The following is a 13,716-nucleotide window of genomic DNA, read 5'->3' as shown; positions in this document are numbered from 1 at the left end:
GTTTTTTGAGACAGGGTTTCTCTGTATAGCCCTGGCTGTCCTGGAACTCACTCTGTAGACCAGGCTGGCCTCAAACTCAGAAATCCACCTGCCTCTGTCTCCCAAGTGCTCGGATTAAAGGCATGCACCACCACCGCCCTGCTAGGATGAGTGTCTTAAACCCATGCCCACAGCCACACACCTACTCCAATAGGGCCACACCTCCTACTAGTGCTACGCCCTGGGCCAAGCATATACAAACCATCACGGGGGTGGGGTGGGGGTGGGGAGGTGTTGGCGCCCCTAAAACTGGAGTTACAGGAAGTTGTGGGCCAGCAGAGGGCGATGAGAGACATGTCTGGAAGAAAAGGTTTATCCTTGGCTTTGCCATGTTCCTCCTGCCAGCTCAGTTCCGTGACTAGAACATCATTTCCACTCTAAGCTCCTGCAGGACTCTGGGCAGCACTCATGTCCACTTTGGGAGCCATGGAGTGTTTCTGGACATACTTCTCTAACAACAGTTTCCCAACCTCTCAGGACATTTGCATCACCCCTTGCCTACCTCAACCTCAACCCCACTCTCAAGGTCTCAAATACCTTTACTATAACTAACTGTAACCCTAACTAACTGGTCATGTCGCAATTTCCTCTCTGAGCCCCAAGTCTTCCCACTGCCTGGTGAAGGACCTTTTGGCTTGTGAGAGAACCATTCTCCTCACTACTATTACTTTCCCATCTTACTGCCAGTAGTAGCCTTTCTTTTCTATCTCCCCATCTCTTTCCACCCCGGCACACCGCAGGTTTAGATAGGCTCTATTGTCACGCTCACTTCGTGAACCCCTCTCCTCTTCATCCTACAACTGTTGCTCTCACTACTGGATGGAGATCACACTCAAGTTTTCTGTCTATTCAAGGTCACAAGTTTAGAGCATTCAGAGGACCACCTTGGCTCACGGGTCCCGCTACACCCCGCCCCGCCCAGGGAGGCCCGCCTCCAGTCCCGCCTCCGCCCTTCAAGGCCCCACCCCAAAGACCCGCCTCAACGCACAGCCCCGCCCACAGAGCAGAGTGGCTCCGCCCTCGCCCCGCCCCGCCCCGGCTCGGGCGGCCGGAGGACCCGGAGTGGAGGTTCCCGAGCCCGTGCCGGCGGCGACGATGTGGTTCTTTGCCCGGGACCCGGTCCGGGACTTCCCGTTCGAGCTGAGCCCTGAGCCCCCCGAAGGCGGGCCGCCCGGGCCCTGGATCCTGCACCGAGGCCGCAAAAAGGTGAGGTACTGCGCTGCTCCGAAGGCCGCGGCCGACCTCGGCCTTTCCTAGTCTGTATGCCGGCTTCGCTGTGTCGCGCCGGGCCTGACGTGGCGGCGACCGAGAATCCCGGCAACGGGCTAGGGAGCGGGACAAGCAGTGACGACGTGGCGGGCGGAAGGACCGAGGGACGGACAAACAAACCGGACGGGGGTCACGTGGGTCTGGCTAGATCCTTAAGGGCTGTCCTGGGGCGAGACTGGCTGGAGTCCCTTCCCTTCTGTTCTGGGGCTCGGAGCTGCTGTAGCCCAGGCAGATTGGGGTGATCACCTGGCTCGCGCCTCTCAGGTTGCTCTGTCCTCCACCAGGCCACAGGCAGCGCGGTGTCCATCTTCGTGTATGATGTGAAACCCGGAGCCGAAGAGCAGACCCAGGTGGCCAAAGCTGCCTTCAAACGCCTCAAAACTCTCCGACACCCCAACATCCTGGCCTATATCGATGGGTTGGAGGTACCTGTCGCCCGATCTGCCCATCTTCCTCTCCTCAGGCCCTCACTTTGTACCCAAGTGCTTCAGCACCTTCAGATTTGGTATCTTCTCCACTACCTCTTTCCCCGTCACGTCCCACATCTTCCCATCCTCTTCTGGAACCGTGCCCTGATACCGTTTTTCCTTACTCAGACAGAAAAGTGCCTCCACATCGTGACAGAGGCTGTGACCCCACTGGGAACATACCTCAAGGCACGAGCAGAAGCAGGTGGCCTGAAGGAGCAGGAGCTGTCATGGGGGTTACACCAGATCGTGAAAGCCCTCAGCTTCCTGGTCAACGACTGCAACCTCATCCACAACAATGTCTGCATGGCTGCTGTGTTTGTGGACAGGGCTGGCGAGTGGAAACTTGGGGGTCTGGACTACATGTACTCAGCACAGGGCAACGACGGGGGACCACCCAGCAAGGGGATCCCTGAGCTTGAGCAGTATGATCCCCCGGAGTTGGCTGATAACAGTAGCAGAGCAGTCAAAGAGAAGTGGTAGGTGCCTGAGGTTACTGTTCCTTGATCTACCCCTGCACCCTGGGAACCCCTAGACAAGCCGGGAAAGCCCTGGCCCTTGCTGCCTGCCTGGGAAGGGAGGCAGGATCTCAGGAGGTGGTGGTGGTGGTTAAGAGGGACAGAGTTTAGGCGTTCGGTGCTTCTGAATTTGAAAGCTGTGTGTTGGAGGCAGGTGTCTGTGTTTCTCTGAGCTTTGGTGGCTTTGTTAAATGGGACTAATGAAACAAACTACTTGGGGCCAAGGGGTCAGTGCAGGGATGCAGCCAGGGCCTGTGATACAGCAGGTGCTTGGGACCTGAAGCAGGTTGGAGGCAGCACTAGTATATTCTCGGGAGCCCTGAACAGCTCTGGGTTACTGTACAGGTCAGCAGACATGTGGCGCTTGGGCTGCCTCATCTGGGAAGTTTTCAATGGGTCTCTACCTCGGGCAGCTGCCCTGCGCAACCCTGGGAAGGTAAGTGTCCAGCCTCCGTCTGCCTCATTGGTCCCAGGCCCTTCTTTCTTGCCACCCACCCAGTACTCTTTCCTTGACATGGAACCTTCTCCTACAGATTCCCAAATCCCTGGTGACCCATTACTGTGAGCTGGTGGGAGCTAACCCCAAAGTACGTCCCAACCCGGCCCGCTTCCTGCAGAACTGCCGGGCGCCTGGCGGCTTCATGAGCAACCGCTTTGTTGAGACCAACCTCTTCCTGGAGGAGATTCAGGTGAGCCCCCAGTCCACGCTGGGATTCCTTGCCAGGACCTCTCACCTATGTTTTGGCGTCTCACGTTTGGATTGCGTGGAGACAAGCATGCAGCTCACTGGCTTACTCCAGTTTGCTTTTTTATACAACCTAAGATCACCTGCCCAAGAGTAGTACTGCCCACAGTGGACTGGCCCCTCCCACATCCACCACTGATGATGAAAATGTCCCCAACCAGATTTGGCTATAGGCAGTCTGATAGAGGCATTTTCTCAGTTGAGATTCTATCTACCCAGGTGTGAGAACTAGCCAGCACAGTGGGGAATTGGCTTTAAGACCCCTGAGAGTTGGCAGTTGTTCAGATCCTCAATGGAAAATGGCATGGTATTTGCATGTAATTTATATCCTTCCATAATCTCGTGTGTGTGTGTGTGTGTGTGTGTGTGTGTGTGTGTGCGCGCACATGCACATGTGTGTGGACGTGGACTTGCCTGTGTGCAAATGTGCAGAGGCCAGAGGAGGGTATCAGGTATCCTGCTCTATCCCTTGCTGCCTGGTCCCCAGTACTTAGGGTCTCACTCAGGCTGGAGCCAGTAATTTCCAGTGATCCTTCTGTTCCATCTCCGTAGCCCTGGGGTTATAGGTGTGTTGGAGTATGCCCAGCTTTTTACATGGGTGCTGGGGATTTGAACTCAGTTCCTCACGTTTGTACAGCAAGTCCTTTTACCCACTGAGCCATTCATTTCCCCACCCTCTCCTGTATTCTTTAAATTATCTGTAGCTAACTTACTAGCACCTTAGGTAGTATACATCCTGTGTGAATAGTTTCTATGTCATGATATTTGGGCAAACTATGGCAAGAAAAATTCGTCTGTATGTATGTGGCGCAAGCAGTGCTCTCTCTCCTCATCTCTTTGCTCTCTGGTGGTTGACTCCCCCCATGATGGAGGCAGATGGTGTGGGCTGCTGTGTACAGCTGAGCACACGACAGGTGCTTGATGACTCCCTGTTACTCAGCATCGACCTGTCAGTCACTTCACACTAGCATTGCTGCTCCGTTCCTCATGGATGTCACGCAAAAGTGCTGGGGAGGAAGGAGAGTCGGACCTGCCCTCGAGGACCCAGCTAGGAGCAAACAAACAGGTCCCCACCTTTGGGAGGTCTCATTACAGGAGAGAGACAGGAAATGTTACCTAGAAAACCTGTGTTCCCTGAGTAAGTGCTGGAAGGAAAACGACCCGGTGACTGAGGGTCCCTTAGAGAATTGTGCTAGGAACCATCTGGAAGGTGACTTGGGAAAGATGGTCCTGGGAGACCAAAGAGCACCTCTGACTCTCAACATCCATGTCAGTGCAAGGGAGAGAGAGTCAACAGTGACAAAAGACTGAGGCTCTGCTCTGGCCCAGCTCGATGTAGGGAACACAGAATCAGGAGCTGGGCAGACCGCAGAGGAGCAGAGTGCAATGTTGGGTTGAATCAGGAAGGCCAGTATCTTTTCTTTTTTTCTTGTCTTTTTCTTTTCTTTCTTTTCTTTTTCTTCTTCTTTTTTTTTTTTTTAAGGCAGGATATCATCATTTTGTAGCCCTGGCTGTCCTGAGACTCACTATGTAGACCAGGCTGGCTTCAAACTCGCAGAAATTCTCCTGCCTCTGCTTCTGAGTACTGGGATAAAGGACATGATCCACCATGCCTGGTACCGAAGTTTTATATTGTGAAGTAGCAGCTGAGATTGCTGAACCCCGATGTCTCCTGGCTAGTGTGGGGGTCCTGGGGTTGTTGTTACGTGGCATTCTCCTCACACAGCTGACTCTAACAAGCCACCTGTCCCCTGAAAATGTGCCCCATAGAAAGTGGGCGGTTTCTGGCTAACCCCCAGGAGATCGTGGGAGTGACTCTCTGGAAGGGTGGCTTGGCTGTGATTCGCTCTCTTTGAACTGTGTCACCTCCCTGGCTCTGGGGTCAGAGCTTGCTTCCCACTCTGAACTACACAGCTCCAAGCTACCTTGGCATTTTGTACCTCAGCCAGGGTCACTGCTTCTGGGCCAGGCTGTTCCTGAGGGTGGTGGTAAAGGGGGGCATGGGGCTTTGGGTAATGACTACCCAGATACTTGCTTTTTATCTCCTGGAGGCAAGGCCTCACTGTGCATCCCAGCATGGCCTTGAATCCTCCATCCTGCCTTGGTCTCCCCAGTGCTTGGAAGGCATGTGCCACCATGGCCAGCTTCCAGCCATGGGACCCTTAATTCTCATTGTCTACTTTTGTACCTGGGCGAGTGACAGCATCATTCTGCAGTGTGCACAGTCACAGGGGTGTGCAGGTTACTTCTTAGCATGTGTCTTTAAACCAGCTTCCTTCTGCCTGTGTGTCTGTGTTTCAGCTTGTCTGTACGTGCTTTCCTACCTTGTAACGTTATTTGAGATACTGTGTGTGGATGTTTTAGTTTTCAGACTATGCTCAGCTATTATATAGCTGTACCTTGGTGGTATTAGAAAGACTAATGGCTGTCAGGCCTGGTTTGGCCCAGGTCTGGCAGAAGACTGTGTGCCCATTTCCTGACTTTTTCTATGGCTCTCTAGAAACTCCACCCTGTGTGTACAACCAGGCCAGGCAAGGAGCCAAGTAAGATCCTTCGCTTTGAGCTTCAGTTTCCTCATATGGGTTATTGTGAACAGTAAAGGACATGCAGATGAAGGGATTTGATCTCTTAGTGATTGATTACCTTATAGGGTAAGTGACAGGGATATAGCAAGAGCGGTCACTGGAAGACTCTAGCTCTATAGCCCAGGCTGGCCTTGATCTCACTGTGTTGCCTAGGCCAGCCACCAGCTCTAGATCCTCCTGCCTCTGCCCCCTTAGTGCTAGCCATAGTGTGGGTGGTCAGACTTGGCTCACTGGCAGCTTTTATGAGCATTTTCTGGTTGAACCCTCAGAGTGGTGATAGAGCTGTTATGCCATTTTGCAGGTGAAGGGTCTGCCCGTGATCACCCGAGGTGGAGAGCTGGGCTTATCTTCTGGGATGGCCTCTGCCCTCATCCACCTGGAATATATGTGATCTGGCTGGTTTCCCCCCTGAACTCTGTCTATGCTCCCCCAGATCAAAGAGCCAGCTGAGAAGCAGAAGTTCTTCCAAGAGCTGAGCAAGAGTCTAGACTCGTTTCCCGAAGATTTCTGTCGACACAAGGTGCTGCCCCAGCTACTGACTGCCTTTGAGTTTGGCAATGCCGGGGCTGTCGTCCTCACACCTCTCTTCAAGGTAAATGGGGCCAGGAGCTGTGGGATTCAGGGACCTGGGTGGATACAGCCTTGGGTGAGAAGCATACTCAGGGTAGACTCAAAACCAGTGCCATCATGACTTAGCAAGCAGGGCTGCCTGCTGGGGGACTTCTTAGCCTAGGGAATGACAGTCTCTGTGCCTCCAAATTCCTTTGCTCACAGACCCTTGCTTCAGAGCCTTTCTTCCGTTTCTTGTAGCTCCACCAGTCTGGTTTTCAGGGCTCAGGAATCTGCTTGCACCCCAACCCCCTCCTCTCCGCACTCAGCTCTGACCTCCAGCCGCTTGATCTTCCCCTCTGCCTCCAAGTCTAGCCAGCCAGGACTTACATAGTCTCCTCCTCCATATCCCAGGGGACTCTTTACCCCTGAAGGGACTTGCTGGAAGAGTCTAAAAGGCAGCTATCAAATTCTGTTTAATTGGAACCCTCAGAAGTTGTAGGTGGAGTTCTGTGTGCATGAGTGGTACAGATCCCACTTTACAGGGAGGGGCGCTGAGTGCTCTGCTGCCTCCTAAGACAGAGGACGGTTAATGTGAGAGTTGCCTGGGCAGAGTGGGCCGAGGTCCTGCTGAGGGAATGTGTTCTCCACCATCAACCCACTCCTTTCTGGGGAAGCCACCAGCGAGCCCAAGCAAGTTGAGGAGACCCCTGTGAAGTTGCTCTCTTCCTGCTCCCTCCTCAGGTGGGGAAATTCCTCAGTGCTGAAGAGTACCAGCAGAAGATCATCCCCGTGGTGGTTAAGATGTTCTCATCCACTGACCGAGCCATGCGCATCCGCCTCCTCCAACAGGTGCCTCAGCCAGTCTGCCCAGGTCCTCCCAGGCCTGTCCTGGTTCTGATCACCCCCAGCCTTAGGCAGATGGCTAGAGCCTATGCTTTGGCTACCTAAGGACCCTAGAAACCTCTGTCATGGCCACCATACAGGTGCCGGGCAGGAAAGCTTTCAGAAGGCGGGGCTGGTCCCAGGGATCCTTGTAGTTGTGGGGTCCTTTAGAGTAGGACATAGTTTTTTCTGTCAGTCCCAAGACAGCTGGAGCTACAGATGGTTGGCTTCTAGGTTAGAGGGTCCTTATGAGCCAGAAAGAACTAGCCACTCCCAGGTACCAGGAACCAATTCCTGTCCAACTGTCAAATGCACTTCCCTCCTGAGGAGACACACACACACACACACACACACACACACACACACACACACACACACACACGAGCTAGGCTTCCTCAGGAGGCTACCTGGTGGCCAGTGTCTGCACTGGAACAGCCAAAGCCAGAGTGGCCCTGTGACTGCGGTGGGGGTACAGCTGTCTTCTCATGCCCTCCCCTGGGCCACAGATGGAGCAGTTCATCCAGTACCTTGATGAGCCGACAGTCAACACCCAGATCTTCCCCCACGTCACACATGGCTTCCTGGACACCAACCCCGCCATCCGGGAGCAGACAGTCAAGGTGAGTGTTGTCTCCCAAGACAGGGAAGTGGTTCTCTCTGGACCACAGGCCTTGGCTTAAGTCTAAAGGTGTGGGTCCTAAAGGGAAGGTCCATATGTATACATGCTGCCAATCCAATCCCTGGGTGCAGCCCTGAAAATGGGAGGGATTTGGGGGACTCAGCCTGCAGTACTTTGTTTAGGCACTAAGCAGCTCCCAGGGCCTGCCTGGCCATATGCTGGGACATAGCACACACTGGCAGCAAGTTCCTATGTCTGTGAGTAGGACAAACAGTGGGCCTAGCAGACCCACGTGTATTTCATTAGAAAGTGAAAGGGGCATGTAGAAAGGAAGGTTTGGAACTTTATAAATACTGGACTACATGGAAGCACATACATGTAATACCTGCCCCAGGAGGCACAGGCAGGGAGATAGCTGTGAGTTCTAGGCCAGCTTGGTCCACATAGGGTGTTTCAGAAATGTTTAAAAAAGACTGCTCTAGCCAGATGTTGAAGCTCTCATAATCCCAGTGCAAGGGAGCAGAGTTACAGGATCATAAGGTCAAGGCCAGCCTAGGCTACACAAAGAGCCTCAAAAAAGGGAAGGGCGTGTATACAGGAAGAGTTACTTTCATCTGTTAGTTAGATGTTCTGGAAGAAACGTGTTCCTTCTAGAAGGATCTGGACTTGTAAAGGCTTTGAGGCTAGGGGTCTCTAGTAATGTAGATGTAGCAAAGAGGGATTTAGCATGCGAAGGTGTGTGGCTATGGAGGAGAGCCAGACAGAAGAGTCCCTGGAGCACCTGGCACTCTCATTGGAAGTGAGTTGAGCAGTGGCAAAGTCCGACTTGCTTTAAAGGTCAGTCCTTGCATCATTGAGCATGGCAGTGTACTGCACACCTCTAATCCCAGCACTCAGGAGGCAGAGGCAGGTGGATCTCTGTGAGTTCAAGGCCAGCCTGATCTACAAATTGAGTTCCAGGGCAACCAGGAGTATACAGCTTGTACTCTGTGGAGCCTGACTGTCAGGCAGGGTGGAAACTGTTAGGGGGTTGTTGGGTGCTGGGGTAATGACGGACACACACTCGGAGAAAGTACAGGGAAGAAATCTTAGGGATGGCACCAGGGGGACTGTGCTCTTAGCTTACCGCACTGTAACAAAATACCTGAAATGACCTAAAGATCTGTCACTTCTGGGGTCAGGACTTTCAGTCCCTGTCACAGCTCTGTTGCATCTGGGTCCCTGGGGAGCTAGGACATGCTGGCAGGGGCCATGAAGCAAAAGCAGAATTGCTTTCCTCATCACAGACGGACAGAAGGACAGAGGAGGGACTGACACATAGTAATTCCCAAGGGATCCACTGCCTTGACGAGGCTCACTTCCATAGCTTCCATCATCTTCCAACAACCAGCGAATTCTGAACCCAACAGTGGATCACCACTGGTGAGGCCAGGGCAGGAATCAGCTGCTGCCCTGAAGCCGCACTCCCAAGCCCTTGCTGCATGTAGCATTGCAGATCCAAACAGCAGGGTGGGCAAGCCATGCAGGGAGAGAGCTGAACAGGCAGGAGTCTTAGATACAGAAGAAGCTGACGAGTGCACTTTGAGGTTTCTGACCACCCAGATCTCAGTAAGACCAGCATTCACACAGGCTGGGGCAGAACCAAACAGAAACTTAAAAGTGTAGTTAGAACTTGGGGGTGTCAAAACTCTTAAAGAGTCAGGGGTAAGAGAAAACGGGCCCTTGTTCTGGTTCATTTTATTGTCAGCCTGGAGTCATCTAGGAAGAAGGAAGCTCAAAATGCAGAATTGCCTAGGTCAGATTGGCTTTTGGGCATGTCTCTGGGGTGTTATCTTATTTATCATTTATGCAAGATGGCCACCCTGAGGGTGGTCCTGGCACTGTGAGATGGTAAGGAAAACAGCTTACTCCTGTTTCCTGCCTCCTACTCTAGCCCACTCCCCCTCGTGGCTTTCTAAGGTGGGATCTCTCTTTATATAGCTCTGGCTGTCCTGAAACTCATTGTATAGACCAGATTGGACTTGAATTCACCAACATAAACCTGCCTTCGCCTCCTGATTAAAGGCTTGGTTACCATGCCTGGTTTCTGCCTTCAGGTTCTTGCCTTGCTTTGTATTCTTTTTTTGTTTTATTTTTTGTTTTTTTTCGAGACAGGGTTTCTCTGTATAGCCCTGGCTGTCCTGGAACTCACTCTGTAAACCAGGCTGACCTCCAACTTAGAAATCCACCTGCCTCTGCCTCCCAAGTGCTGGGATTAAAGGCCTGTGCCACCACTGCCCTGCTCTTGCATTGTATCCTTGTGATTTCTGTAGGTACTGCACCACCGCCCTGCTCTTGCGTTGTGTTCTTGTTGTGATTTCTGTAGGTACTGGATAGCTGTAAGATGAGACAAACCCTTCCCTTCCTAAGTTGCTTTGGTTAAATAAAGCGTTATTACAGTAACAGGAAGGAATCTAGAACAGCCATCACATTTAGCAATTTGAAAAATAAGTAAATTTAATGGCTGAGTCTAGGCATGGTGGTGCACGCCTCTAATCCTAGCATTGAGGAGGTTAAAGCAGGATTGCAAATTCAAGGGTAGCCTGGGCTATAAAGCAAAGTTAAATTGAAAATCACATTTAGCAAATTGGAGATCATTAGTGACCACAACCTGAATGAACCAGTTTGGCAGAATGAGTGTCAGAATGCGTTGGTATGTAAGTTTGAATGGGGCAGAATGCAGGCAAGCTTCTGCGGTCTTGCCAGCAAAGGGAGCTGGAAATAGGGGACTCCCTGTTTTTTTTTTTTTTTAGTTTTTCGAGACAGGGTTTCTCTGTGTGGCCCTGGCTGTCCTGGAACTCACTTTGTAGACCAGGCTGGCCTCGAACTCTCCCAAGTGCTGGGATTAAAGGCGTGCGCCGCCGCCGCCGCCGCCGCCGCCACCACCACCACCACCTGGTGGGACTCCCTGTTTTAATATGCTAGTTGGATGGGACTCGGCTAGAAGGGTCTGGCAGCCCACAGGTTGGCCTGCGCATCCTCACGGGAGTCCATTCTTGCACTGGCTCACAGTCTCGTTCTCCCCTCTACTCTACAGTCCATGCTGCTCTTGGCCCCAAAGCTGAATGAGGCCAACCTCAACGTGGAGCTGATGAAGCACTTCGCAAGGCTACAAGCCAAAGATGACCAGGGCCCCATCCGCTGCAACACCACGGTCTGCTTGGGCAAAATCGGCTCCTACCTCAGTGCTAGTGTGAGTGTCATGCAGAGCTGTGGAAGGATAGCAGCCTCCCCTTGGGCTACGAAGCCTGTGTGCTGGGTCCTCATTGTCCCAGAGCATCACCCTCAGTCCTGAGCCGTAGGCTGGGCTTCCTGAGGTGGAGTTAGCTGTAGGTCAGATCACAGGCATCAAGGGGATGGACCTGGGGTGGAAACCCAGGTCTGCTTGACTCCATGTCTTTACACAACACTCGAACTTCTGCCAGGCCTAGACAGTCAAGACTGAATGAAAGTTGGCCATGGTGGCACATGCCTCTAGTCCCAGCACTTGGGAGGCAGAGGCAGGTGGATTTCTGAGTTTGAGGCCAGCCTGGTCTACAGAGTGCTACACTGGGAGACTATGTCTCACAAACAAACAAACAAATCTAATGATTGAGTAGGACCAGCAGTAGGGAAGGAGGGAAGCCACACTCAGCCGGGGGGGGGGGGGGGGGGGGGGGGGTTGCGTGTACACTGTGAGGCAGTGTGGAACCCACTGGTCCACATCGTAGGTAAGTTCTTTTTTTTGCTTTGGGTTTTTGGTTTTTTGAGGTAGGGTCTTTCTGTGTAGCAGCCCTCACTGTCCTAGAACCAGCTCTATAGACCAAGTTAGCCTCAAACTCAGAGATCCACCTGTCTTTCTCTCATGAGTGCTGGGATCAAAAGTGTGCGCCACCTCTGCCCAACATAAATTCTCTTTTTTTTTAAGTTGAGAACGATAGGTTCACATTTTTAGACTTTGGATGGCCCCTGCCCTGGGATGTGAAAAGTGAGGTCTGGTAGCTTGGGGCTGCTTGTTGCTTCTGTATATTCAAGCATCCTTTTCCATCCATCTGGGCTCTCAGACTAGACACAGGGTCCTCACCTCTGCCTTCAGCCGGGCCACTAAGGACCCATTTGCACCATCCCGGGTTGCGGGTGTCCTGGGCTTTGCTGCCACACACAATCTCTATTCGATGGACGACTGTGCCCATAAGATCTTGCCTGTGCTCTGCGGCCTTACTGTGGACCCTGAGAAATCTGTGCGGGACCAGGTAAGGCACAGCCAGGGTAGACCTGGGGGCTGGGCTCGGGGAATATTCAGTCTCCCAGAGGCTTGGCCATACCTTGGGAATGCTGGAGCACTCAGTTTGACCTCTTGGCCTCCACAGGCCTTTAAGACCATTCGAAGCTTCCTGTCCAAATTAGAGTCTGTGTCAGAGGATCCTACCCAGCTGGCAGAAGTAGGTGAGTGACCCACACTCATGTCCTTTCTATGTCTTCTACTGTCCCCTGGTATGTCCTACCTAATGAGAGCATCTGAAAGCTGGAAACCCTCAGCAAGTCGCCATAGATGGGCCATATATGTTCCATAGATTAGAAGACTGGGCCTAGGGAAGGGAGGGTTTGCCGTGCATCACGTGTTGTAGAGTGGGCCCCTCTGTCATCTCAACATTGAAGCCTATACCTGCATATCTCTCATTGTGCAGAGAAGGACGTCCATGCAGCATCCAGTCCTGGAACAGGAGGAGCTGCAGCCAGCTGGGCAGGCTGGGCCGTGACTGGGGTGTCCTCGCTCACCTCCAAGCTGATCCGAGCACACCCCACACCTGTGCCATCTGAGACCACTGTGCCCCAGAGACCCGTACCAGAGGGTGAGTTCCAGGCTCGCTGCGTCAGGGGCTGAGGGCTGAGAGCTATTGTCAGGCTCCCCTGCTGCAGTGACAGGGACGTAAGGCATGGAGCATCATCTAGTCACTCTTTGGGCGTGACTAGAAGGGTGATGCATCCCCTTCTCTTTCATACCTTTCCTCTTCGCCACTTTACCCAGAGAACTCTTTGTGTCCTAGGAAATCCTGCTCCAGCCCCTGCCCCTGCCCAAGCCACCCCTGCAACCTCAGGCCACTGGGACACACAGGAAGAAGACAAGGACACTGCAGAAGACAGTGCCACTGCTGACAGATGGGATGATGAGGACTGGGGCAGCTTGGAGGTGAGCAGGGCTGAGGAGGCCTCACCAGGGATCTGCATGGCATCCAGGTAGGGGAGCTCTATGATCGGTCACGATAGGCCAGCAACAGCCACTGAGCCCCTATTCAACCTCAGGGTCTCTAAAGCTGGGTCAGAGAAGAGAGGGCTGGCTGGTAGGTCTCAAAACCAATAAAAATCCCAAAGGGCAGACGAGTGGCCAGGAGGGCTCACTGTACTCGCCCTCTTGGAGGTTAAGGATATTGCTGGTCATGCATTTCTCCTTGTTACCCTGCAGCAGGAAGCTGAACCTGTGTTGGCACAGCAGGATGACTGGAGTGCCAAAGGCCAAGGGAGCCAAGCTGGACAGGTGGGCTGGGCCGGGCCGGGGTCTATATGGAGCACTGTCTGGTTACTTACTCTACCTGGCCTACCTAGCCCTTTGTTTACTCACAGGTCAGCCACCCAGACCACAAATCTCTGGAATCACACTGGAGCAGCTGGGAAGTTGAGGGCTCCTGGGACCAGGGCTGGCAGGAACCCAGCTCTGTGGAGTCACCCCCAGAAGGCACGCGGCTAGCTAGCGAGTATAACTGGGGTGGTGCAGAGCCCAGTGACAAGGGCGACCCCTTTGCTGCCTTGTCTGTTCGTCCCAGCGCTCAGGTACGTCCCAGTGCTCAGTTACTCGCTAGAGCACAGCTTGGAGTGGACTATGCTGGGCGTCCACCCCCACTGCAGCCTGAATTTTCCTTTTCAGCCCAGGCCAGACCCAGACTCCTGGGGTGAAGACAACTGGGAAGGCTTGGAGGCTGAGAGCAGTGAGTTATTGCCCATGAGGAGCACACTGGGGGGGGGG

General features: G+C 53.2%; 1 protein-coding gene across 2 annotated transcripts in view; it reads left to right on the top strand.

Annotated features, from left to right (window-relative positions):
• The first annotated feature begins 1,051 nt into the window (after positions 1-1,051).
• Positions 1,052-13,716, top strand: part of Scyl1 (SCY1 like pseudokinase 1) — a 13,210-nt gene continuing 545 nt past the window's right edge. The window contains exons 1-16 of one of the 2 annotated variants that reach the window (XM_031389368.1): positions 1,052-1,245; positions 1,593-1,733; positions 1,905-2,254; positions 2,639-2,729; positions 2,827-2,982; positions 6,057-6,215; positions 6,917-7,024; positions 7,564-7,677; positions 10,753-10,908; positions 11,759-11,947; positions 12,065-12,140; positions 12,383-12,547; positions 12,743-12,885; positions 13,159-13,230; positions 13,317-13,523; positions 13,618-13,678. In XM_031389368.1, coding sequence (XP_031245228.1) covers positions 1,135-1,245; positions 1,593-1,733; positions 1,905-2,254; positions 2,639-2,729; positions 2,827-2,982; positions 6,057-6,215; positions 6,917-7,024; positions 7,564-7,677; positions 10,753-10,908; positions 11,759-11,947; positions 12,065-12,140; positions 12,383-12,547; positions 12,743-12,885; positions 13,159-13,230; positions 13,317-13,523; positions 13,618-13,678 — 2,299 coding nt within the window. In that variant the 5' untranslated portion in view covers positions 1,052-1,134. The remainder of the gene's footprint in view (positions 1,246-1,592; positions 1,734-1,904; positions 2,255-2,638; positions 2,730-2,826; positions 2,983-6,056; positions 6,216-6,916; positions 7,025-7,563; positions 7,678-10,752; positions 10,909-11,758; positions 11,948-12,064; positions 12,141-12,382; positions 12,548-12,742; positions 12,886-13,158; positions 13,231-13,316; positions 13,524-13,617; positions 13,679-13,716) is intronic. The other variant, XM_031389369.1, reaches the window with a different exon arrangement.

The sequence above is a fragment of the Mastomys coucha genome, unplaced genomic scaffold (assembly GCF_008632895.1).
Source record: "Mastomys coucha isolate ucsf_1 unplaced genomic scaffold, UCSF_Mcou_1 pScaffold21, whole genome shotgun sequence".
NCBI lineage: Eukaryota > Metazoa > Chordata > Mammalia > Rodentia > Muridae > Mastomys > Mastomys coucha.
Note: the sequence above shows the minus strand (reverse complement) of the source record. Positions and strands in the feature narration are given on the sequence as shown.